At 39.2% G+C, this 26,074-nt stretch overlaps 2 protein-coding genes across 2 annotated transcripts; one reads left to right on the top strand and one right to left on the bottom strand.

Annotated features, from left to right (window-relative positions):
• Positions 1-2,890: 2,890 nt before the first annotated feature.
• Positions 2,891-12,156, top strand: elovl5 (ELOVL fatty acid elongase 5). The gene is made up of 8 exons (XM_004077416.5): positions 2,891-3,127; positions 5,166-5,230; positions 5,318-5,505; positions 7,389-7,466; positions 7,876-8,047; positions 8,224-8,348; positions 8,929-9,063; positions 11,186-12,156. Exons 2-8 carry the CDS (start codon positions 5,173-5,175, stop codon positions 11,312-11,314), a joined length of 885 nt encoding a protein of 294 aa, XP_004077464.1. The 5' UTR covers positions 2,891-3,127; positions 5,166-5,172; the 3' UTR covers positions 11,315-12,156.
• A 4,462-nt stretch (positions 12,157-16,618) lies between these two features.
• fbxo9 (F-box protein 9) lies at positions 16,619-24,557 on the bottom strand. Its single transcript, XM_004077194.5, has 13 exons — positions 24,351-24,557; positions 21,230-21,301; positions 20,892-21,023; positions 20,751-20,808; positions 19,630-19,729; positions 19,003-19,133; positions 18,791-18,905; positions 18,556-18,674; positions 17,885-17,975; positions 17,666-17,761; positions 17,494-17,587; positions 17,137-17,291; positions 16,619-17,050 (listed from the first exon to the last, which is right to left on the bottom strand). The coding sequence occupies exons 1-13, from the start codon at positions 24,351-24,353 to the stop codon at positions 16,942-16,944; spliced, it is 1,275 nt and encodes a 424-aa protein (XP_004077242.1). The 5' UTR covers positions 24,354-24,557; the 3' UTR covers positions 16,619-16,941.
• Positions 24,558-26,074: the final 1,517 nt, after the last annotated feature.

Below are 26,074 nucleotides of genomic sequence, written 5' to 3'. Positions count from 1 at the left end.
CTGCTGTGACAGATGAGAGTATTACCTCCATTTGACCTCTTAGATAAGGATAATGATTATGGCTGCTGCAGGTCCAACACAAAGCTGAGAGCCAGCTCTCACACCGCTTTCAACCATAACCAATGAAACTAAAAGGATGCACACGTGTCGCTCAGGCCAGATGTCATTTTGTTCTTTAGGAAACGCTCATCTGACGTTCAACTAACGGATGAAATGCAAACAATCCCAGAAAACTGTCCCACCTTTGCTATGGTCAGAGAGGAGCGAGGATGGAACTCATGATCTTTTATGTTAGGGGAGCTAAGATCAAGATTTTTGTTTTCCTTCCTAAATCTTTTTTTTTTTTTTTTTAAGAGTACTTTTTTATAAACATGATATATGGTAGGACTAGAACCTGGAGCAGCAATTTCAGACATTTCTTCTCAGGGAAACAATGTCTAGGACTGGTTTGACATTCAGAGACCTATACAATGAAATGCTGTTTCTAGGCCTCAGATCCCTGCAGAGCTGATCTGGAATGGAGGGCAGCAGCGAATCAGGCCACTGGAGTGACCAATTGGAGCAGATGACTGGGCTTTTTAAGGAGGGAAGGGGGGTCAGACTCTTCTTTTCCTTTTTACAGGACATCTTCATATATTCAATGGCAGAACGAGATGCTTTCATTCAGATAACTGAGAAAACTCAATAGTAAGGGGTCTGTCATTATTTTAAATGTTCATATAGTTTGGATTGGATGTTTTGAAGCTTAAACCCTGTTTGCAGTGTGGGAACTTTGCATCTCTTTTACCCACTTTTCTCTATTATGGTATTATTTTAATGATCCATGAAAATTGTTGCAGTTGTCTAAGCAAAATCTATTAATCCAAAGAAGATGCTCAGATACATAATCCTCAAGATGCCAACTTTAAACTGGAGGATAAGGAAAATCACTCCAATTCCATCAAGCAGCAAGTTCTATAGCTAAATATTCATAAGAATGCCATGAGCACATTTTTTTTTTGGGGTGAAATACATGATCATATATGGAAAGCTCACAGAGGATCACATTTGTCAAATATGCACTGATGTGGAAAATTAGATAAGAAAGCCTCTAACTGGCCGGAAAAGCTCAGGATTCTCCAAGAGGCATGAAGAAGTTCAAACCTTAGAGCGAGCACAGGAAGTTCCTTAAAAGACAGAAGTGTTAGAATGTCTTAAATAACCTGTCAGGGACTTGGAAAAGTCCCAGCTGCCTTCTGACACACAAATGTCAAGAAAAGTATTTGTGATGCCCAGACATTTGTTCAAAATAATTCAGAAATGTTAGAAAATGTTGTGTACTTTAGTTTTTTTCCCTAAATTATATACATAATTTTCATGCTGCTACTCTGGTTACATAAGTGGATGTACATGAAAGGCAGCTGCTGTAAATTTTATTTTTACTCTGAAAGCACAAAGACAGAATAATCTTTATGAAATATGCATGTGAGAGTGTTGCCTCAGGCTAGCAGTAGAGTCAATACACGACACGCTAATATTTAGCTGCTGACTGGCTCTATTCGCCAGAGTGCAGGGTCCTTGGGTCAGGCTGGCACACTGCAATCACTGTGCAAGTCTTTGTTTATGTGGGTAACCATGGCAACACAGCGGATGTGCAGACTGGCAGAAACCACCGACTGATAGGAAACGACACGACTGGTTCGTCATCTTAAAGGTTTGACTGCACGTCGTTAAGGACCAAACACACTCATCAATAAGTTAGGGCAGAACACAACAAAACCTGATTGGTTTTCAACAATTTGGAACAAAAAGTGAACTTTACTAAACTATGCAAAAGTTTTTCTATACTCAGAAAGTTGGTGGATGTCAGTTTGTTTGCAGGATTGGTTTCCTGCACATCCCCCTTACTTTTTTAGTGATTCTTTTTTTTATTTAAGTACAAATTTATCAACAGAGATTACATTTTTTTTTATTCCTTTTATTCAAATAACTTTAGATGCTGTAAAAAGTACATTTGTGGCTTGGAAGTGAGGAAGGAGAAGACATCACTTTCTTTGTTTCATATCAAAGGCCCATTAGAGAAAACCTCATCGGATGTGCCAACAATGAAAAGGATTCTCTTCAAAGCTTCTCCTGGAAATGAGTCCAGAAAACCAACGATAAGGCATCCTAACAGTTGATTTTGCCCCCAATAAAACACTTGAATTTGTAATTTCAGCACAGCTGATGTGGAAAGGTGGGCAGGACCTGATCAGGCCAGGGAAGCTGACCAATCAGAGCGCAGTGCGCTTTTTAGTGGGGACTGCTTCACTTTCGCACTTTAACTTTAGCAGAAAACCGTCATCAGTGCATCAACAAGCCACCAGTTCATCCTGATAACAGGTTCTTATTTCCACTAATCGGTCTGACTTTTAGCCTAAATGAAGAAAAAAAAGTCTGCATTTGAAAAACATCATCTGATTGAGATATTCCCAGAAAGGGAATGATAAAGTAGTAGTTGTAAAAAGTTAGATTATTAATTAATGAAATAATTATAAACTAGAATAGAAAAAAGTAGAACTCTGAAAATAATAGAATAATAAGCATTTTGTGTACATTTTTTGAAAAAAAAAAACATTCATTGCATTAATTGGAAAAAAGGCACGAAAATGTTGGGGTCAATTAAAATTAAGTCAATCAAGTGCAATTAAGTCTGTTTTATGCCATCATTTATTTCTGTGTTGTTGTTTTTTATGTAAATAACAAGGTGCTGCTTTTCTGCTTCTAAGTTACATTTAAGTTGAATTAAAGTCAAGTTTTAGCAGAAATTTACTGGAAAATATAAATTATAAAAAAGTTTGGGGAAACGTTTTCTGTCTTTCAGCGGTTTTAGACAAATGGGTAATAAATGCTCATAACCTAAACGTGGCAGGCGTTTCCATAGGAACCACTGATAACTACCCCGCAGGTGAAGGAGGACTTAAAAAGCCCCTGATGTCACTGCCCTGCCTGATTCTGCTGTGTGAGGGCATCGAGCCAAATCGGAGAGGTCCTCCCACTCTCCTCCAACCAGGCACCAGGCTGCGCACGGAGCTCCTCACCGCCACAGTCTCACCACCGACAGCGCGGCTCCTCCACCTCCAACCTCCATCAGCGGGCTCCTCACATGGTAAGACGCTACTCCTTTTATTTTAAATCTCCTTAAAGAGGCTGCTCCTGCAGATGAGAAACTTCTGCTGCGTGACACTTAAAGGAACTCCACTTTGCGCACATGGACGCGTCCTGGAGCGTGACAAAAGAAGAGCGTGTGTTTCAGAGCTCCCTCCCTGATGAAAAACTGCTGTTATACAATCCAGAGCGGAGGGACGCAGGTTTGTGTGAGGCTGAGGAGCTGCTGCACCTTCAGCTGCACTTTCAAACATGTTTGCACTCTTTTACTCACTTCTACAAACTTCCAAACGACTTTGAACAATCTGTTCCTCCATGCCACTAAAAATCTATGATAAGGCAGAACTGTGCAAACATTTTTAGTTTGTTTTTTCTTTTTCATTCCAAATAACTGCAGTACTTACTACCGCTCATCCAATGCAAACAAAAGTATGAGTACAAATTATTTCAATATTTTTCTAAAGTGGACACATAACTTTGTTGTTTTTTTTGCAGCCCCCAAAAAAATCATTTTCACTTATTAGATCACTTTTGTGTTCACCAGAGTCCAGGCAGCTCATTAAAAGACCCAATGACTTTTTTTTTTTCGCTCCAACAAAGACTGATTGAAAGAAATCACGCTGTCCTGTTGTGATCATCATCCTCCAGTCAAAGCCCTGCTGCAGATTATCCTGTTTTTGGTGCAGCCTAATATATCTGATAATGAGAGGGGGATTATCAGAACTGGTGCATTTTTTTAAACGATAAGAAGTAGTTTACTTATAGATCATTATTAGGTGTCAAATCAATGTATTGGACTCCCTTAAAACATACAAACTTATCAGGTTTTTTGTCACAAAATCAATTGCTCAATAAAAGTTATTGTTATAGTTAAAGTCATTTATTCAGATTAAATTATCTGAAATGATCAAACAAAGCTGATTTAAAAAAGAAAACCATTTTTACAAACGAATCAGAATATTGTATTCAATCACGTGGAATCAGATATCAAATTAAGCTGTGAACTTGAGAAAACGGGATCAAATTGATTCAGCACTGCCAGCTCTCTTCAGTATGATGCAGTTTGATGCGTTCTACGATCTCAAAAACTCAATAGGAGCAGAAGCTGCACAAATATGTCTTGATTAGTTTAAGTGACTAATCTCCACCCTTAATTTTAACTTCCTCAACCTTTTTTATGTTATTTCTGCTAAATCTAAATCAGTTTGTGCTTTTTCGCCTTCATGTGTTTAACCACAAGTTCAGCGTGATTCCTGCAGATGCAGGTGTGGAGACACAGCAGTTGTTTGTGATGTAAGCTAGCAGGGAAACACGTCACAATAGGAATAAAAGTGCAGACTCATTTGTTATTTTTGTGTCCACAAGGCATGGAATAATACAGCTGGTTTGAATAAAACATCGCAGGGATGTGTCACTGAGGGGATGAAAAAAAAAAAATTTGTGTGCAAGTTCAGCTTTAAAGGCTGAAATCTGACATTTTGTGAGGCTTTTGTACAGAAACAGGAATGTTTTGAAACGGTTTCCACTGAGGTGCACACAGAGTGCTGGGTGTATCGGTAGAAATTTAACTAACAACTGTTTTGTGGACATTTTTGATAAGATTTATCCCTTGTGCTATCTTAGATGACCCCACCCTTACATTGACGTGTTCTCCCTACCATGAAAAAGGTGGAAAGATTTCATGTAATCCATGGACACCAATGAGGATCACAAATCATTGAAGAAAAAAGGTTCAGCTCACTGTCTAGTGGGTCTAAATGACCCAACTCCCAATGTTAAAGTGCCTAGGATAGCACTAGGGTTGAAGATCTTAAATAGTTTAATATTGCATAAAAGACACATATAATCCGCATTAAAGCCAAAACGCATCAAAACCAATTGCTGCAAAAGTTAGAGCACAAAATAGGTGCTTTTGCTTTCCATCTAATTTACTCAGAAATTAATTATACTCATTCTATGTTGGATCTCTTAATGTAGGAGCTTTATATAATAAACACCGCCAGGCTAATCATATTTCTGCTTCTACACTCTGTTTTCAGGTGAAAAATGGACTCTTTAAATCATAAACTGAACACCTACTTTGAATCATGGCTCGGCCCCAGAGGTAAAATGACATTATAAGCCAGAACATCCAGATTTTGTTGGAGATTTTCTCACTTCGCCATAAACTACCCTCCTCTTTATCTTTCAGATAAGCGGGTGCAGCAAATGCTTTTGCTCGACAACTACCTGCCGACCTTTGCCCTTACAGTCATGTACCTTCTGATCGTGTGGTTGGGGCCCAAGTACATGAGACACAGGCAGCCGTATTCCTGCAGAGGTCTCATGCTGCTCTACAATCTGGGCGTCACTGTCTTGTCCGTCTACATGTGCTATCAGGTAAAAAAAAAAAAGTTCTGACAGACACGATCAGTCACAGAAGCAGACAAACAGATAAGGATGAGTTTAAATCTGGTTGGTAATGTGAGCGTTCTCGAATCGAATGTCATGGTCTGGTCTCTAAGCTAAAGCTGCTGCGTGGCAGCGCTAATCTTTGTGCTGTTGTCCTTGGAGACGATGCCATCGGGGAGCGAGAGGACACAGCTGGATGCTGACGTGCTCATTGTTTCAGCCATCAAGCCCCCGAATGTCTCTCATATGTCAGCACAGACCTCTACGGTTTCCTCCACTTCTTAAAATAGAACATTAACAACAGAAAAAACATAGAAAGCAAAAGCTGATTGACCTTAAAAACTCATGAAAATGTCTTTATTCGTGTGTGTAGATGTCAGAGCCCAACATGGTGTTTGCTATAGTGTTAGTCCAGAAGAAATCTCCTTCCTTGTCATTCTGTGGGCATTGCGTAATGCACCAATCCAGTGTTGGCCCTTTGATTCGCTTTTAACCTTTCACCCAGTCCCTTGTCGAACTCTTGGTCACCCAGAACCAATGTCACCTGATGGGAATCAAAGTGCAGAGCAGGTCTGTGCTGCGGCTTAATCACACACCTGATTGCTCCTCATGATAAGGAGGTCTGATAAAAAGAAAATGACACACTTATAGCTGCAGGAGAATCGTGGCTTAGTATCCTCAATGGCTATGAAAATGCTACAAAAAAAAAAAAAAAATCGGTTCTGTTACAGAAGAATAATTCTCTAGCAGATGAGAGAACGTTTCACATTTTATTTAACTCTATTTAAAGTAAATATTTGCAGACGGTCGGGGTGGGATTGTCACTCTAGTTTTCATTCAGTCATTCATTTTTTAAAGGGAAAAAAGATTTCTATAAAAAAGATTTTTAACTTTTACTTTATTCATATTGCTATTTCAAAATATTTACAACTTTCCTGTTTTTGTTTTCTATGGTCCAAAATGATTTAAAAGTCTTTTTTATTTCTTTTTCTTTTCCTACTTAGTATATCGAAACATCAACTATGTCCTGCGTTTGAGTTGAATATGTTTTTGAAGGTGTATTGGGATGAGGGGTCAGAGTGAGAGCTGTCATGCGTGCATGTGTGTGTGTGTGTTGGTTATACACTGAAACTTGTATTTTCACTGGTTCTTTCAGTTGGTTTGTTACTTCACTCTTAACTTCCATCCTCCTATTGCTTAGAATTGCTTCCAAATCCTCCTATTGCTTTAAATTAAATGAAATAAATAAAAGCTTTATTAAAAGAGAACACAAGGAGGAAAAATAGAGTTGCATTTGCCTTTATCTTTGATTATTATTATGTAATTTGCAAACGTGAGGAGCAAAAATGTGCATTTATCTGCACTTGCAATCAGAGGTGGAACTGTCAGACTTTTTCTAATGGCATCGATGGACTAAATGAATGGGATGGACACTGCAGTTGCAGTGAAAAGGCTATTCATTTGTACACACCTAAAAAAGGCTTTAAGAGATGATTTTATATTCCAGATAGACAAATTGGCCATATTTATCTATAGTTGGTGTCACGGTGACCTTATTTGACGATTCTTTCATCCGGTAGTTCAACAGCAAACTTTATGACCCTTCAGTCACAACTCAGAGAACAAAGTTTCCTATTCTTTCTAAATGTTATTACTATTATTGAAGAGGGTTTAATAGAATATAAAAATATTCTTGTCAAACTGTTTTAGACGCACAGTCAGTGGTTTTGCCTTTTTGTCTGACACAGAAAGACTTTTTACCTTTTTTCCCCACATCCTTGTTAGAGAGAAGGTCCCATTCAACAGCACAAAACCTTTTGAGTTGAACTTTTATACCCATTCATCCTTTCTCTCTATGCTTTTTCCTGCAGCTTGTCAGCACCTTCTGGACAAGTGGCTACAACTTTTACTGCCAGAACACATACAGCGAGCCAGAAGCAGATATGAAGGTCAGAATTCATTCTTTCCATTTTTCTAGATCCTATTTTATGTGTTTGTGCTCTTAGAACATATTTTCATAAGCTTGATTCTCAGAAACAACCCATTTAAAAAAGGAAAAATATACACATTTAAATTTGATCAAATAAGCTTTAGGAGTTCTAATATTAGTGATGACCTTGTGTTTGCAGCCTACAGCAAAGGTGAAAACTGAGATCAGTAAAATGTGCCTGACTTTGCAATTCTGCTGTGATTAAATATAAGGTTTTATCAATGTGGCTTTGCAGCATTCAGCAAAAAACAGCTGCTGCCTGTATCCTTGAATGACTAACACTGTGCTCGCTGTCCAGGAATCTAACCAGAGACTAACTTTTTTGTTTTTAAATCATTCATCGTTTGCTTTATTGTGCCCCCTCCCAGATCATAAATACCCTGTGGTGGTACTACTTTTCTAAGCTCATTGAGTTTGCAGACACCTTTTTCTTCATCCTACGAAAGAACAGTCATCAGATCACGTTTCTTCACGTCTACCACCACGCTAGCATGCTGAATATTTGGTGGTTTGTTATGAACTGGATTCCCTGTGGTCACTGTGAGTGTTTCACTCAGATTCACCCTCATTTTGTTGTATTTTGTTTAGTTCAGACACAATAGATGAGCTGCGATGTCTGCGCGTTTCAAATGTAATTTAAAACAGGTGATGATGTCACCTTTTCCTTTAAATTGCCTTGAAATTGAGAATCTTTCTTTTTGTGTGTGTCTCCTCAGCATACTTTGGTGCCTCCCTCAACAGCTTTGTCCATATTGTGATGTATTCTTACTATGGTCTCTCATCCATCCCCGCTCTCCGGCCTTATCTGTGGTGGAAGAAGTACATCACGCAGATGCAGCTGGTGGGCTTTAAAAAAAATTAAATACATTTTTTGTCTAATTTCCATCCTAATACCCAAATTGAAGTTTAAAGAAATCCTATAATGGACCAATGTAAGGTACAAATAAATGTATTTGCAGATATTTTCTTTATACCATTGGATCAAATGTGTGGGCTTAACTGCTGAAATGTCTTCAGTTTGAAAGAGTTTGAATCATCACACCACATTTTCTTTGATTCCAGTTAAATGAAAGTTTAGATTTCAGCTTGAAAAACATTAAACCGCTTTTATCGTCTTAGTTCACAAAGCATCCAAGGATAATGAATAGTTTGTATAACAATAAAAATAAAAAATTATACATTATAATAATAATAATCTTGACGATTATCTTTTTAACTTAACCTTTCAGTTAAACTAAGTTGAGTTTTTTATCCGCCTGTCAAACATTTTACCATGTTTCTTCTAAAATTAACAACAGACATCCATGAAGATTTTTCTCAGCTCTTTTGACATTTTCCAATTTTTTTTTCCTTTTTCAGGACATTTTCTGTCTCTGAGTTTGCCACCCAAACTCTTTCTGTTTGCCATGTTTCTCACACAGATCCAGTTCATTTTAACCATATGCCAAACTGCCTGCGCTGCTATATGGCCGTGCGGCTTCCCCATCGGATGGCTGACATTCCAGATCAGCTACATGGGCACGTTCGTCCTACTTTTCTCAAACTTCTACATTCAGGTATGTTCCTTTAACAAACTCAACTGTCAGCATTAATGATGTATACCTTCTGCATTACCCAAGAAACTGAACTGAAGAGCATAGTCCCTGTAGTACGAACTTTTAATTCTCCTATCCAGGGCCTGTTTTTTCAGAGTTGACATCAAACTGCCTCCTGGCATAGATGTGTTAAAGTCTCACCTAAGTGAGAAGACATTGTAAACATAGCTTTAAGATATTTGCATTAACTGGCACCCTGTGGTGAGTTTGCATCTCTTGGCTTTATAAAGATGTTTGTCTTTTGTATTTTATCTGCTTGGGTTGATTATTTTGTCAGTTTTCATGACAAGTTTTTGGCCCTTCGTTGAGTTTACGTTAACATAACTTTTATTCGTCCTGCTGTGTTAAAAGCTGCAGAGAAAAATGAGGAAATAAGATATATCCAAAAATTCATTATTTTTTATTTTTTCAAAGTGACCATCAGGGTTGATAACAGAGTTGTGGTTCACTGGGAGCAGCTCAGATGTAGATGTTGGTCCACACCTATGAACTGCAAAAACCGGCCCCAATCTGCGGATGGTGTAAGAAAAAGTGTCTTACCAAGTAATCTTATATAAAAAACAACGCCTGGTCACTTAGTCTAGTTTTCTGAAATGACTTTGCTACCAAAAATCTTTCTTGATAAGATTTTTTTTTCTTTCAAGTGACAATTTCTGTAAAAAAAAAAAGAAGCTCTTTTTGCCTTTTTAAGATTCTGTCTTTGCAGTGTGAGTACCGGTTTATGGTACTGATGATATTGATTCATGGCACCCCTCGGCAGAAAGTGTCTGCTCGGACCTTTCTTGTACAGAGCATCCTCTGTTCCAGGGTAGTAGACCAGAGTGTGGGTGCCTCTAAAAGTCCAGTACCGTTTTCCTGTGTTGATCTGGAGGCAGTTCTGCTGGTACCAGTCCACAGAGTTCTGGATCACTTCTCTATATTCACCTGTGGTCACACCATCAATGGCAGAGTCATCAGAGAGCTTCTGCAGGTGACAGGAACCTGAGGTGAACATGAAAGTGAACAGAATTGGTGCCAGAACCGTTCCCTGTGGGACTCCTTGTGTGGCACACGACTATTTATAGACTACAGTATGTTTGAGAGTCAGACCAAAAGGTAAACAAATGTTGGTCCACCCCTTTGAGCACAAGTTTACCCCTCAGGAGTGCTGGCTGGGTGATATTGAAAGCAGTGGAGAAGTCAAAAACATCAACTGGCACAGAGCTCTTATACTCTGATGCCTGCCTCATAGGCAAAGAGCAGTAGGTTAATTAAACGTCAAACCAAAGGATGGAGATTGGGAGAGCAGCAGCGTCTCCACCGTTCTCATCAGATGAGAGGTCAGCGCCACCAGTCCATGGTTCATAAAACTGTTGTGAAGTTTTGGGTAGCGAACCAAGCCAAACACGCGTTCTTGAACGCACATTTGGCATAATGGTGTTCACACTGGACAAACAGGGAGGGGCTTCTTCTTCTTCATTTCCTACAGTTGGAAGAGGCTTGGTGCAGCTGTCGACGTGGAGCAAATCTTGCTCCAGGCTTTTTCTTTCACAGCTCTATTCTGATAGATGATAGACTTGGTGTCCTATAATTCCAGCCGGGCACAAACTGCAATTATTAGCAGTTGAACTAAAGGGGACGCCATCCATTCGCCATCCATTCAAATCCGAGTCCCTGATTGGTCAAAGTTCCACCTGGTTTAACTCTTCGTGCGTAGAGAGCCAAAAAAGGGTCATAGAAGCGTGCAAAGGGACACGTGAACACGAGAGTTTTGAATGCGAACGCCTCAAACATGCATAGACTTTTTATTGGAAGAAGTCGCCTCGAACATGCGTTGCAGAATGGCGTTGTGAACGTAGCTTGAGTCAAAAAACACACATTTTCTGCTCAGCTTATCTGCAGTTGCTTTAAGCAGCCAGGAGCTGATCCCACCTGGTCCTGCCACCTTGCTGGCTATGGCTCTGCTAAGCTCCGTCCTCACCTGGACTTTCATTTTTGCTTAAAAAGGCGTTCCAGGAAGGAAAAAAAACTGCAATAAAAATAGAATTTCATATATAAGTGAGGAACCTTTTGACCTTTATTCATGATGTCCTCTGTGTTTTAGACGTACAAGAAGCAGCAAGGTTCACGGCAGAAGGAATTCAAGAATGGTTCTTCTCTGTCGACAAATGGCCATGCAAACGGGACGCCGCTGGTGGAACGCGGCACATCGAAGAAGCTGAGGACGGATTGACATTGGAGAAAGCGTCACTCAAGCGTCATTTAGCTGTAGCATTTTAGCCGATGCTGCTAGAGGGCGTAGGCGTCTTCTTATCTAGAATAGTTAAGAACTTATTTACAATAAAGCCAGCCATGACCACACACACGAATCGAATGGAGACACAATTACCACTCATTTGGTTTAATCAGTATCATTACAACAGACTACTACTGCACTAGTGTTGACATAACAGAACAAGTTTTTTTTTTGCCTTTTATGTTAATTTATTTCAGAACAGGTTGCTTTTTTCACTGCCAGAGCACAAACTCACACCTACGCTCATTCCGTGATGCTTTACACAACTCAAGTCCAAAGATGAACAATCAGATGTGTTGACAGATAAATGTTAAATGACAGATCTGTATGAAGAAGAAGGAAATGCCACTCCTGCCTGTGTGTCTGCATCTTCCAGAACGATCGTTCTCAGCGATTCTTTGAATCTTCTCCACAAACAGGGTGTTTCAACAGCTTTTTGCAGGTGTGTTATTACAAAACACACCAGGTTTACTGGGTTTCTAATCAGGACGGTGAAGCCGCAGATTGAAAGGACAGCTATTAGTATTTGTGTAAACATGTCAAAAACTCCGCTTTGTCAGTATTACAAGAATCTGTGTCTCACTTTGTCCCTTTGGCACCTTATTTAAACTGGTTATGTCTGTTTTGTCGTGCAGAGTTTGAAAATACAACTATGCAGTACAGTTCATAGTTGAAATACCACAATGGAATCACATTTGGATTCACTGCGTCATTTAGGATGTAATTTCTGCATAAATATGACTTAATGTATGTTCAATAAAAATAATGGTGCAGTTTTATTTATGTGTGTGGTGAGTCTTTTTTAAATAGTAAAGGTCAAAAACATGAATCAGCAGTTTTGCAATTTATTTCTGCTCAAATTCAGCTTTTCGTAACAATTTTTCTGGAAGTTTGAATAAGTAGTTTATGTTTTTTCAGGGAAGTTTTCTTTTATGTTTTTTTTTCTCATTAAAAAAAAATACGTATGTTTTCTTTACTACAGAAAGGCAATTCCTATTTCTGCAGAATCTTCTTGACTTTGAATTTTAGCACTGCTCCTCTATCTTATAGAGTCAATATGGAGAGTCAAAATTTGATTTAAACTATCTGACCACCAAGTTCCTCTTAGTTGCTGAGTTTTATACATTTATCCAATAACTCATTTAAATAAAACAATATTTATTAGTTTTATTTTTGTTTTGAGTGGTTGGAAGAAACCATTTACAAATATTAATCACCAAGGAAATTCAATAAAACTAAAACGTTATTATTATCTGTTGTTTTTATCGAGCTATGGAAAAAAAATCCTTTCTTTATTGTGGTATCTATTAAATTATAATTTACTAAAACAATTTTAATCTATTCTAAATGTATGTGGTTGTGGTCATTTTTTACTTTCTTTTTTAACTCAAATTTAAAATGTAAGAATATTTACTCACCAGAATGTTAAGAAATTATGTTGAGGCAGATGTTGCAGAAACTTAAAAATGTAAAAATAAATGAATAAAGTAAACCTATTCAGAAATAAACTAAGAAAGTGACTAAAATCACAGAAATAAACGGTCTGAGGCATATTCAAAATACACAGAAGCAGCTGTTTTGTAGTAATTAGAACCCCAAAACATCTTAATTAAATTCAACAAACCAAACAGCAAAGCAAACAAAATAAGAAAACCAACATTTGGCAATACGTACTACACTTGAAGTTTATCTTTCTTAATCACAATCGGGTATATTGGGTATAAGTAGAAAGTATACTATAGGCCAGATATCTGTACTGTAGGAACTGAATACTTCTTTAGACTAAATTGTAACATTTCAAGTTTACAGTATTGTACATAAAGAGCAAAAAAGTATTTAGTGACCAATTGTGCAAGTTCTCCACCTTAAAAAGATGAGAGAGGCGTGTCGTTTTCAATATAGGTTTAACGTAACTATAACAGACAAAATGAGGGGAAAAAATCCAGAAAAATCACAAATATTCTAATTTTTAAAGAATTTATTTGTAAGTTATGGTGCAATGTGAGCCGAGTTAACACCTTTTCGCCCCGCTGTTTACTTATAGTTCACTTATAGACTACTTTTTGCTTAGGAAAACTTAAGACAAACACTTCCATTTTTCTGAGAATCAGTGCTTTGTTTTTTAGGAAATTGTTTGTTTAGCATCAAACAGTCAACTTGAATCTTAATTTTCAAATCATATTCCCGACAAAGGAGTGAATTTAAAGTGGTAATCTTACATTGACAACAGAAAATTTTAGGAACTCAAGTTCAAGAGTTTGTTAGAGATTTTCCAAACATAAGGGTAGACGTTTTTGTGGTTATTGAGTACTATGTTCCACTAAATAATTTCATTTTTCCCCCCAGTTTTCGTCATCCTTCCTGGGAACCCTGTGAAGCTGTGCAGGTCTGCCACGCCTCCACCTCGGTGTTGATGAGGCACGCTGCACAAACATGCCTCTCCATTATTCATCCTCACTGTTCCTGGAACACTCAGATTGAGCAAATCCCACATTCTTTCCTCCAGAATCAGTCGGTTCCACCTTAAACGTGCTTAAACATGTGCTTTCAGAACTTTCTCTCTTTGCTTCCAGCAGCATCCTCTGAACGCTGCTTTACAGCTTAACTGGATACAGATGCCTTTTATGTACAAGAATACAAGAAAACTTTGATTCTCTGAAGCATTTATACAAAAACAAAAGAAATGATGGAGGTTTTTTCCCCCAATGCTTTTCACAATAAAGGTCGTTTATATAACTGGTCTAACAATAAAAGTAAATAGGAGGGCTGAGATTTGTATTACATCCATCATTTTTAAACTATTTTTTTAAGTAATAAATTGAGAGAAGTGTGAAGGGTATACTATCTGTTTTTCTTTTCTAACCAGTAAAGAAGTTAGTTACATCGTTCAAATCCCACCACATGTTTGACATTCTTGTCATAACACAATCAATTACCTCCTCTTAAACCCAGAAAAAACTGAGGTCATTATACCAGGTCCTAATAACCTCAGAGATGCTCTGTCTGCTCAGATAGTCTCCCTGGATGGCGAAAGTATAGAAAGCCAGGGGTTTCATTTAAACAGGATCTAGGCCGGATTACTATAACTCTTTGTTAGTAGCGTGTCCTAAAAGTTCCTTAAGAAGTCTCCAGCTTGTTCAGAATGCAGCAAATAGATTGTTAGCAGGAAGTAGCAGAAGAGATCACATCACTCCTGTGTTAGTTTCACTTCACTGGCCCCCAGTTGATTCCAGAATCAAGTTCAAGAAACCTCCTGCTAACCTATGAGGCCTTACATGGTATGGCCCTGTCCTATATCAAAGATCTCTTACTGCCTCACCAACCAATCAGAACACTTCGCTCGCAAAACGCAGGACTGCTTGTGATTCCTAGAATTAGTAAAAGCACAGTTGGAGGTAGAGCCTTTAGCCACCAAGCCCCTGTTTTATGGAATAAGCTCCCAGAGGCCGACACAGTTTCCACATTCAACGTTAGACTGAAAACATTCCTCTTTGGACAGGCTTATTTCCAGACAAGCTAGTAATCAGAAATTATTTAACTTAATGTTATTGTGTTTAAATTAAACTTAATAACAGTTGCTATTAGGCTACAAGTTTGAAGCTGGGGAAAGCATGGTGCACTTGGGTTCTGTCCTCCTTTCTCATCTACTTCTACTCTCCTTCTCTTCTCTGTTCTTGATCATTTATTTATCATTTAGTTGATGTATTGTCTCTCTTTCTCACTCCCCTCCGGGTGAGTGGGAGTGGTTCCAGATTCCAGTCGGCTCATCCGTGCTCCTGTACCTCGTTGCTGCTCCTTCTCCTACACTTGACAGTGGACCCTGGCTCGTCTCGCGCCCCCAGCCGCCCCCCAACTCCATCTGGATGAAGCTCATCTGCTGGACCACTTAAACATGTAGTCGTAGAGTTAGATAAGCAAGTTCTTCTATTTTGGTACATCGCCTGTCCATCCTAGTAGAGAATCCCTCCTTCATGTGGACACCCTTGCAGGTTTCTTTTTTTTTTTTTTCTGGAATCTGTTTTTTTATGAGTTTTTCCTTACTGCAAAGGAGGGTCTAAGGGCAGGGATGCCCAGTTTAGTTTAGTCTGCTTAATTAGTTTAGTTTAGAATTGACTTAATGAATTCTATGACTTCATGATGTTTACTATACAATTACCGGTATGAAGCCCATTGAGATGACTATTGTTGTAATATTGGGCTATATAAATAACATTGAATTGATCTTGCACAAATGAAAAATCTGGAAGACCACTTCTGCTTTTAGTTCAAGTTCTCATGGATTTTTCTTCATAATTCTTCCCTGCAGTCTCAGCGTATTGTCTTAAATTAAAAACATTTCTTTTGTGTTCACAAAACAAGCCATCTGCAGTCCTGTAGTATGTCTCTCCACTTCACTGTAGTGACCTCCTTTCTGATGCACTGGAGTATCATGTCACTCCTATCAAGGACAAAGCATCTGTTTGTGGAAGGAGCTACCGGCCAGCCAACATTCAAACAAAGCCTCACTGCTTTTCAGACTCTGTGGCTTCAACAAGGAAGTTTCTTCATTAAACTGACATAATGAATTGTTGATCTCCTTATAATTACCAAAAGTGAAAGCGAATGCTTGGTTGGCAGATCTTCCTTTTGAAAGAAGCATCATTACTGTAACATGTAGAGGTTATTTTAGGAAGTAAAAAAGATTTAGTTGCAAAAATGTGTTTTTCCACACTATAAAGTAAATAAAAGCTTTAACTGGGACACTAAACATATTTTTCCCAGCCTGGTTTGGCTGTTTATACTGCAGCTGCATTTTTATTTGATGTTTGGGAAAACAAAAAGATCTGGATTTGCAGAGATGCAACCATCAAATGTCCTAAATATCCTCGAATCTTTAGACATTTTTTTTAAAATGTAACTAATTTAGGTCATAAATAACCTTCATAAGAGGAAGTAATTGTGTAAAAATAGAATTATGCCTTTAAAGGCAGCAAACGTCCTAAAAAAAACTGAAGGGTTTGTTTTCAAAGCTCAGATCAGTTCTGCAGGGGTTTCAATTTAAAATCATTTCAGTCTGATCCAATTCAGCTTCACATTTTCCCCCTGCTCTGTAAATCCCGTCAACATTCGATTCCCAGAAAATGTAATTCGTGGATTATGTGCATGTGTCCGGTGTGAAGTCAGATATTACAGAGGTTGTGTAACAGGACTTTTATGATTTTGGCATGAGTCATGTTTTTTTCCAAGTAAAAACAGTCTGTGTTGATGCGGCTGAATACAGGAAGAGCTCCTGGTCAGCACTTTTTAATGAGGGAAGAAAGTGCACCATGAAAACAAAACTCAGATTAACATTCATCGCTGGAACGGGCGGGAGGGGCTGCTAATTTGTTTTAGCAAATTATTGAACTCTCTGATTATCAGACATAAGCAGCATTCTAACAGCAAAAGCTGAAATGAAACAAAGGGCTGCATGTAGAAAAGAGGACTTTAAAGCAAAAGCACAATTCTGCTACAGCAGAAATTGAAGGGACTTTTCTTGATGGGGGGGGGGGAGTTTCACGTGGGATATTTGCACTTGGTGGTGCTTACAGAGGCTGCTCTGAAACAGCAGTATAACTCTTCACGCGTGCAAAGAAGAAGGGGTTGTACATCTTGTCCAGGTCGAATGCAGTGATGACCGTTTCTCCAGTCAACCTGAAGAAGAAAAAAAAACACATTAAATCTCAAAGCAAACTCAGAAATGCTGCTTTAGTGTGACGGCGGATTCTCCTTTGCTGTACTTGTAAGTGATGTGACAAGAATGATGGATCCACACGAGCTTGCTGAAACTCTGACGCCCCCTGGAGGACAGATGCAGTCCCACGTGGAAAGTGTGCTCCGCCTCTGACGCTGGGTTGCGCCTGCAGAACCGATTTCTTTGAAACTCGGTTGCTTTCTGTTGACAAATGACAAGCTTAGACACATTATTTGGCTTTAAAACATAAAAGCATGCCAATTCTGAGTCCAGGTCCAAGTGTGAAACTCTGTAAAGAAACATTAACTAGTTTTAAATGATTTATTTTAATACTTTTACCTCCAAACACTCAAGAAGTTGTTGGTAATTTTACCAAACGGTATTTACAATACCATATCCTTACCTCCTCCTTTTTCTTGCAGACCACAGCAAAAACTTTGGTTTGATTGTCCGTTTCCTGCGACAGCCGGAAATGACCCACAAGAACAGAATCCATTCTGAAAGAAAAAATTCCACAGATGAAGATCTTTAACGCTGTGATTTCTCCTCTACATCTGTGGATGGTAAAGACATACCTGGTGTTTCTGGTGCGCAAGCGGGGAACGACAGACAGAGGGTCCTCAGGGGTGGTGATCATCAGCACTTGACCATCAGGGAAGAAGCGGAGGTACCTGTGATAGAACACACGGGGTCAGTCATTTCCAACAGTTCAAAGTCATTTTATGTTCAATTAAGGCTCCTCTTCAGTAAGAGCAGAGCTGGATTTTACTGTAAATCTGTATAAAACTATTTACCTGTAGTACTCCACGTGATGCCAAGCTCTGTAGAACCCATCCAAGGACTCCTCTCCTTGACGAATGTATGAGGTCTTGCTGATGTAAACACCTGTGGAGATGATTCAACATGAAATCATTTTTGGACTTAAACACTTTGGAAGCAGCTCTGCTTTTTAAGTCTGAGTCACAACTGCCCTTGTGAGTGGATACGGACAAAAAAAGGGGCTAACATGCATGGGGCATCCCGATGGACTGCAAGAAATATCAAAGCCGGAGACCACTGGGTAAAGACGTAAAGCAAAAATGCTCCTGCATATTGTTTTCTACGGGCATGCTGCGGGTTGTAACAAACACTTATAGGTGAAGTAGTTGAGCTATTTCCTTTTGCTAATGATTGACGTGTGCTCTTTGCATGCAGCCTGACTGTTAGAATCGTGGAAATCAGTCAGAGCGTAGCTTGTGTGGTCATCCCACGAGCAATTACGCACAGTCAGGAAACAGCATCTAACTACAGCAGGAAGCGTCTCGCAGGTAAGACCACTTACAGAGGGAAAAGTTAAACTAACCACAAACTCTCTAAAAGGTGTTTGGGAGAAAACAATTCATAACTGGAAAGGATTTCCAGTCACTCTGATCGCAATATTTTTAGGGTTAAAGGAGATATGAGCTTTCCTCTGTGACAGATTTACCATCGAAGCGGACGCGGGGTCTCTGCAGAAACATCTCCCTCCAAGACTTGTAGGGACCAAGTTTGGTGCAGTTGCGGCCCCACACTCGTATACAAGCTGAACGCCAGATCTCAGGGTCCCTGAGAGGAACCGCAAGAAAAACAAGTTAGATGAATTTTTATGAAGGGATCACCAAAACCACATCAAATCGTTCACATTTGCATCCTAAACTTTGGACTGGGGTGTGAAGAATGACCTTGCACAAATGTAAAACCCCCGGCACACCAAAGACAGTTGTTCCAGAGTTCGCATGTCCAGGTCACTCGACACAACCCAACGAAATATGTACATCAGGATTTCCCGTGGCAAGGCTGCAGTAGCATAGATGTATATCATTAATCATTTGGTAAACAAACCAACAATCACTTATTGCTGTTCTTTTGACTCAAGTATGTAGAGGACTCTCACCTGAAATGTGCAGCGGTGTCGTTTCATTCTCAGGAGTACAAATCTTTGGAAACTGACTCTCCATAGTCAGCTGTTGCTCAAAGTAGGCAAACAAATCTTCAATCTCCCCATCAGCGTCATTGTCCTCGATGCTGCAGGAAGAAACAAACACAAGTACCGATGATTTGGGCCAAGGAGAATGAAAAAAAAGGCCAATGGAAAATTCTGACTTTTTGCTTTAATCTCAGGATTCTGACTTTTTTCCTCAGTTCTTACTTCTGTATTCTTAATTTACAGCATGACCCCAAAATAATGACTTTTAAATAAAAATTGTTTAAATATAAAAACTTTCTGAAGCAGCAAAGCAGAACACTTGAAAGATTTATTCTAAAACTGCTCCATGAAGTTTGCAGAAACAGCACACGTTGATTTAAAGCAGCAATCCAACACAGAGACAACCTGAACTGTAATTTAACTCCGTTTCTTTGCAATTAAAAAAGACAACTATAGATTTTATTTGGACTTTATTACGGATTGTAATACTAAACATCACTACAGATATGTTGGCAGTGCTTATTTAGTATTGAAAACAGTTGATTTTTGCTATTCAAATGACAGAATAAAACCCAAGATAAAAATCCTCCTTACTATTTCCCCGCAGCTCGCTCTGCATCCGGAGGACGGCTGTAGTTGATTTTAAACTCAATGTCAGGAACAAGTTGCATAGCCAAGCGATAGAATTTAATAGCTGCAAAAAATACACTGGATTACAGATCAACAAAGTGGTATAAAATAAGGAAAACTGGGCAAAATTCATTCAGAAACACAACTATGAAAGGTATTTAAACAACTTTAATCAGAGAACAGTTGATATTAAAACTTTCAAATACAACAATTTAATTTATGTTAATTAATGTAGAACATATTTAAATCTCAAAGTTTTTTCTGTATTTTTACTCAACAAATTACACTTTTCTAGTTTGAATTATAAAAAAGGAATCATGGACTCTGCTTTGTACCATTTCTGTTATTTTAAACGTACATATGCAGGTATTTGCCATAAAAAGTATGATTTATTTCTACTATAATCATTGAATACAAGCTGATGGGAATGCTATTGCTGCCAAATGAAAAGTGCATGAACGCGAGTCTTGTTTGCTGTAGAAACAAATGTATCCGTTGGAGATTAACCAGGTTCTCTGGTGGGATCTGATTCGTCTCATTCAAATGACAAATGTATGTCACGAATAAACTCACATTTTATGAAATGTTTGATAAACCAGAGAGTAGGGACTGTTTTTTACAAGACAACAAAGAGCCAAACACACAAGAGAATAAATCAGAAAGTCTTCAATTTATCCACAACAGTAAGGGGAGAAAAATGGAATCACAATTTCTGAATGAAATGCAAAGCAAGTTTTGCTTTTTAAGATAACAATATTAATATTTAACATTTTATGACGCAATAATTAAATTTTTGCTAACATAAGTGAATCAATAATTTGTATTTATTTAAAGTGACATATTTTTATAGCTTTGTTATACCAGAAACCTACTTTATTTACTGTAGGCAGGTTTGTTAAGACAGATTCTCACAAAAGGTAAAGGGATTTTCAGGAAAAGAGAAATAAAATTGAAGTCTTTAGTAACTAATTAATTGGAAAAAAAACAGAAGAGTGCAATTAAGCCTACTGTATTCAGTGTTCATGTATTATGTTGGAAGAAATAGTTCAATACGATTTGTTTGAGAAATATTGCTGCAGACAAACCCTCATAGACGGCTCCATTCTGCTCCTCCTGAACAGCTCTCAGAAACAGCTCTGCAGCCTGACAGAAGGTCACGCACATCAGTCAATTTTCAATCACAGCCACGCACAGCTCTAAACAATGTACATCATGGATCTGCTCACCTTTTCCTCTCGAGCGATTTCTTGAGACTTCTTCCAGCCTTTAGCTCGCAGCAGTCGGTGGTTTGCTCCGCTTGCTCCAGAGCTCGGTTTGAGCTCAGACATCCACTGAGCTCTGAATGCATTGAGCTCCAGCTGCAACAGTCACACCAATATCATGATTAACACAAGAAAAATTATCATTTGAAAAAATGCCACCCACAGAAATTTGGTCATTCTACAGTAAAAAACAATGCAGTTTATATACGTTATTTTTAAAAAATATGGGCAACACAAAAAGTGCACTAAGTGGATTAATAAATCAAACAAAACACAGATTTTCTCTCTGAGTAAATTCTCACCTGAAGGTTTGGATCATCTGAACTCTCATCATCGTCATCTAAAGTACCTCCCAGATCAGCATTTTCGTCAGCCTTTAACAGGACGAGGTGACAATGAGATCAGAATCAGAAACACGGATTCCAGATTTGCATGCATCTTTAAGACTGTGACTGGTGCTAAATTTTAAGAGAGAGACCAACTGTTTTTTTAAATGAAGGCTTTGGTTTTAAGTTGTACACAAACTTTGAACTTCCACTGATAAATAATTGAAGTATGCGAGTGTTTTTGGAATACCACATTTCTAAAATGCATGTAAACGCATCAGATCTGATGATGCCCCCAGCTAAAGAGTATGGAGCGAGTCGTGCCTTATCGTGGGCGGAGCTAAACGCGTCGGGGCACGCCCACTGTATGTGATTTTTCGTCACAGTAAAGGTTGGCATTCAGGAATACTAAGTGTCTCAGCTTTATGAATCTGATGTGGTTTCTTCAGTCAGTAGGATCTGTTTAGGAGAAGGTGCTCTCAGTTCTCAGGTGCAGATTGGTCATAGATCCAGTTCTAGATGGAATTGTTTTCTTGCAGGCTCTAAATTCTCTTTTCGTATCATCAATTAAAAAGGGAAGTAGTTCCGGATTTTGCTTTTTTACCCCCAGTGTCACTCATTTCTCTAGGTTTTTGTGTTCATGCCGTCTCTTTTAATCTTCTTGTTACACTTGGCGCTATATTCCATTAACGAGCTTTCGCTACCCCTCGCCTAGGGTTGTGCCGATGGACGATATCATCGTCCATCGTGATGGGTGACTGACATCCCGATGGAGAGACCACCATCGTGATGCCACGCCCCCGCCACGTTGCGCGTCGACATCATAAGCCGCGGTTACGTGTACAAAATATCTTGATGGGATCAATGGTCGGATTAGAATCCGACCGTGTACATGGGCCCAGAAAAATGTTTTCAGAATATAAAAACGTTCACTAAGGTCACAATTTCGGTCGGAATAAATCATTCGCACACGCGCAGTTTGAAAACCGGAAGAGGATACAACTTCCGCCGAGCGGCTTTTTTTCCAAACTTTATTGAAGGTAACAATTCAATACAAAACGATAACAGCGGCGAGCAGCTATATACATTGACATGTCAGCTCGGTAAAATACGAGACGATCTTCTAAACGTGCTTTTAATAATGTTACGGTTATTATCAAACACCTGTTCGCTCATCATTTGAATTTTAATCCGTGTGGTCAGTGCTTTTTCTGAACGTAGCCAGGATTAGCAGTATGCTAACACGGGCTAACAACATTAGCTTTGGGTGGCGCTGCACGTAAACGTGTAAGAATAACATCAGCCTTTATTTAGTCGGGACACGACTGGAAACACAAATCCACGTGATTGATTGAATGTTTTCTAAGGACTGAGCGAAATTTCTGCTTTGAAGCTCAAACCGCTATGTGTCTGCTGACGATCCGAACTGTGCTCAGACACACGTTTAGACCCGGTTCTGAGTTTGATAGCTCGTACCCCTAGAGCTGCGGGACGGATCGCAGTCTTAAATCTCCCACACATACCGCTCATGTACCCCCCCCCCCCCCTTCCCATCAAACATAAAGCTGTAAATCCGCCCTCCGCCGGTCCACTCCGCTAAGTGCGGGAGCGGACCACGTCTGTTCTATTTTGCTTGTTACTTTTTCTGTTAAAGTCCCTTCCCTCAGTTTATACTGGATCATCGCGGATTAACCATTAGTTGGGAAATAAAATGAAAAAAGCAAAATAACGAATAGCAGTTATATAAGAACGAAAAATGTAAAAATACCCCCCCCCCCCCCCCCCGACGATGTCATCGTCCATCCCGATGGTTGACAGCAAACATCGTCAACGGCCAAATTAGGGGACATCGCCCAACCCTACCCTCGCCTAGTAATAACCAATTATGAGCAAGGTCAAGAGGAAAAAGAAGAAAGAAAGAGTGAAGATCAGCTAAAAAATGGTTTGCTTTAAAGAGCCAAGCAATCGGTCATCGCAGCAGTCGTGTCCACAATCGCGCGTTCAGTTCATACTGTTTGGATTTGCGGGTGACTGTCCGCGAGAACTGCAATGAACTTCTGAGCGGCGTTTCTTTTTTTCAATCAACGCTATCATCTCCAGGGCTTATTTAAAACATGAACAACATCTTGCCCTGTTGCTCATTCACTTGCTGCGTATGTGAACGCACTGAGTAAGAGATGGGTGGGGTGTTCGTCCACTGAGTAGAAGCAGGGATACAGAAGCGGGAAAAGAAGCGAATTGCATTCTCTAGTCAAGTGCAAATATGAGAAATATTAATATATTAGATGAGAGGACCAACTCATCACACTGTGTCCAGTCTGCTTTTTTTTCCCCCTGTAGCCATACATAAAAAGAGCTATGGTTTTATTTGTAAAAAAAAAAAAAAAAAAAACATACCCTACCCTAAAATACATAAAGTGCATAACCTAAAATCTAAATAACAAATATTTTCCCAAATAAAAAAAATTACATGGCGATCCTTACTTTGATCATCTCAGGATTCCGCTTGGAAACATAAGGCACTAACAATTGAAGAAAAATACCGCAATTGCGGGAAGGAAAATCACAAACAGTGGGCGGAGCGCTACGCGTTTAACTCCGCCCACGTTGAGGCACGCCTAGGTCTGCACACTGCAGCCAGCTGAAGTATCAGATTACTCAAATATTGGATTTTTAAATTACCTACAAAGGTTCTAGACCCCATTTAACCCGACTTTATTCGCAGAACATACACAAATTCGTAATAATTATTTTGGAAGACGCTGTTTACAAGTTTAAAAAAGTATAATAATATAGATTGTGCGCTAGCTAAGCTAGCCATTCATGAAGTGACTGAGGAACTCTCGAAGTTACATGTAAACGTAATTCCCACACAAAAGCAATTAACTTGAGAATAATAAACATAAATACATTTTTCTTAGGTTATTTATTAACTGTATTCGCTGCTGTGACGTTACAAGCTTTGTTTGCAGATGTTTGCTGGTTAGCTGCAGACGTAAACAACAGGTTTGGGAAGTCAGGCTAGGTTAGCTAGCCTAGCTAACATTTGGCTAACGCGTTTCTGCCTCTCTAAAAACAGAAAACCGCAGTGACCCACCATGACACTTTGGCCAGCAGGTCTGCTCTTATATCTTCTCAGGCGCTCAGCAGAACCGTCTACAGGTCACGGTCGGAAAAACGGACAACGCAACGAACATATTTACGAGCTCGCAGGAACGCAGCCATGTCGCTGTGCTGCCCGGAGCCTCGGGGACCCAGGAAGAGATGAGCTCGGAGGCACCTCGCTTCGTATGGAAGCAATTCTGTAGCATTAATAAAAAGCAAAGTCAAAACCAGAAATGCTTTTTCATTTTCAAAATGAAGCTGCATTTTTTGACTCAAAAATAAAATGAAAAAGTAATCCACCAAAATGCTTTTTCATTTCCTTCCTCAACACTGCTTATTCTGTCACTTAATTAAAATGATAAAGAAAATGGTATTTGACATTTCATTTTAATAAAGGTCCACGGTAAATGTGTAGCAAAATTCATTTAGAAATGTCTAATTTGACAATTAAAATGGATTAACAGAAATGCTTTTTAATTTTCAAAATGAAGCTGCATTAAATGACTCAAAATTCAAATGAAAAAGCAATATTTCAAAATGCTTTTTCATTTTATACTTAAAACCGCTTATTCTGTGTCATAATTAAAACGAAAATGCAAAGAGGGGATTGCATTTGTATTTTAACATCCACCCTGGGAAACTTGTAGCAATATTCATTTCTTAAAAGCATTAGCAGAGGGGAGGCGGGGCGATGACGTCACTGCTTTCTCCGTGTGTACGGCCGCTGTCGCTGAGAGACCTGGTGTGTCTGTGTTCGCATTGAGATCACCTAAAACCGGGTCCTGTTCACAAACCGCTGGACCTGGACTGCTCAAACTTGGATTCCTGGATCTTAATGCGAGAAATGCAGCAGAATGTTCCTTTATCTCCCTCGCGAATCAGAAGCTGTGAATCGCAACCCAACTTCTTCAGCGTCGTCTGACCGCACGGATTTAAAAACATATGATCGAGTAGAGCAGGCCCTTAATAATAATCATGACAGTAATAAAAGCACATTATGAAGATAGTCTCCTGCAGTTTCGCGCTGAGTGAGTGTTTTTGGTCCAACCAGCAACGTTTAGCATGGAGAAATCTGCTATCTGTTGATGGGGCTCCAGCTGTCATCAAACAGCAAATTCAGCGCGAAGCTGCAAATTAATGTGTAAATATGTGGGAATTGCATCAGTGTTTATTTTGTTCTGGACACCACTGGAAACACAAATTCATATGATGGTTTCTCAGATCGCAGCAGCATTTCCGCCTTCAGCGATCATCGGGAGCTTCGCGCTCCGCTATGCGAAGGCAGCTGGCGGTCCAAAGAACAAAAGCGTGTCCGCGGTGCGTCAGGAGGAGGACCGCAGAAGAAGGACATGCTGTTATGTAGTCCTGAGAAGCTGTGGAAACTCATCAGAAGTTCACAACCAACTCAAAGCCGTCTTCTCTGCCGCTAACACAGTCTGCTCCTGGTGCGTGTGTGTGTGTCAGCGGCCGTACACACGGAGAAAGCAGTGACGTCATCGCCCCGCCTCCCCTCTGCTAATGCTTTTAAGAAATGAATATTGCTACAAGTTTCCCAGGGTGGATGTTAAAATACAAATGCAATCCCCTCTTTGCATTTTCGTTTTAATTATGACACAGAATAAGCAGTTTTAAGTATAAAATGAAAAAGCATTTTGAAATATTGCTTTTTCATTTGAATTTTGAGTCATTTGATGCACTTACATTTTGAAAATTAAA

This window comes from Oryzias latipes, chromosome 15 (genome assembly GCF_053564925.1).
Source record: "Oryzias latipes strain Hd-rR chromosome 15, Olatipes_Hd-rR_3.1".
Taxonomy (NCBI): domain Eukaryota; kingdom Metazoa; phylum Chordata; class Actinopteri; order Beloniformes; family Adrianichthyidae; genus Oryzias; species Oryzias latipes.
Note: the sequence above shows the minus strand (reverse complement) of the source record. Positions and strands in the feature narration are given on the sequence as shown.

What these genes read in the sequence shown, in the direction of transcription:
- elovl5 (XM_004077416.5), top strand. Translation starts at nt 5,173, where the DNA reads ATGGACTCTTTAAATCATAAACTGAACACCTACTTTGAATCATGGCTC. An exon ending in AGCCAGAAGCAGATATGAAG is followed by an intron (nt 7,467 to 7,875) that starts GTCAGAATTCAT and finishes GCCCCCTCCCAG; the next exon opens with ATCATAAATACCCTGTGGTG. An exon ending in TCTCAAACTTCTACATTCAG is followed by an intron (nt 9,064 to 11,185) that starts GTATGTTCCTTT and finishes TCTGTGTTTTAG; the next exon opens with ACGTACAAGAAGCAGCAAGG.
- fbxo9 (XM_004077194.5), bottom strand. An exon ending in CAGATGATCCAAACCTTCAG is followed by an intron (nt 21,024 to 21,229) that starts GTGAGAATTTAC and finishes TGACTGTTGCAG; the next exon opens with CTGGAGCTCAATGCATTCAG. An exon ending in AAATCGCTCGAGAGGAAAAG is followed by an intron (nt 20,809 to 20,891) that starts GTGAGCAGATCC and finishes ACCTTCTGTCAG; the next exon opens with GCTGCAGAGCTGTTTCTGAG.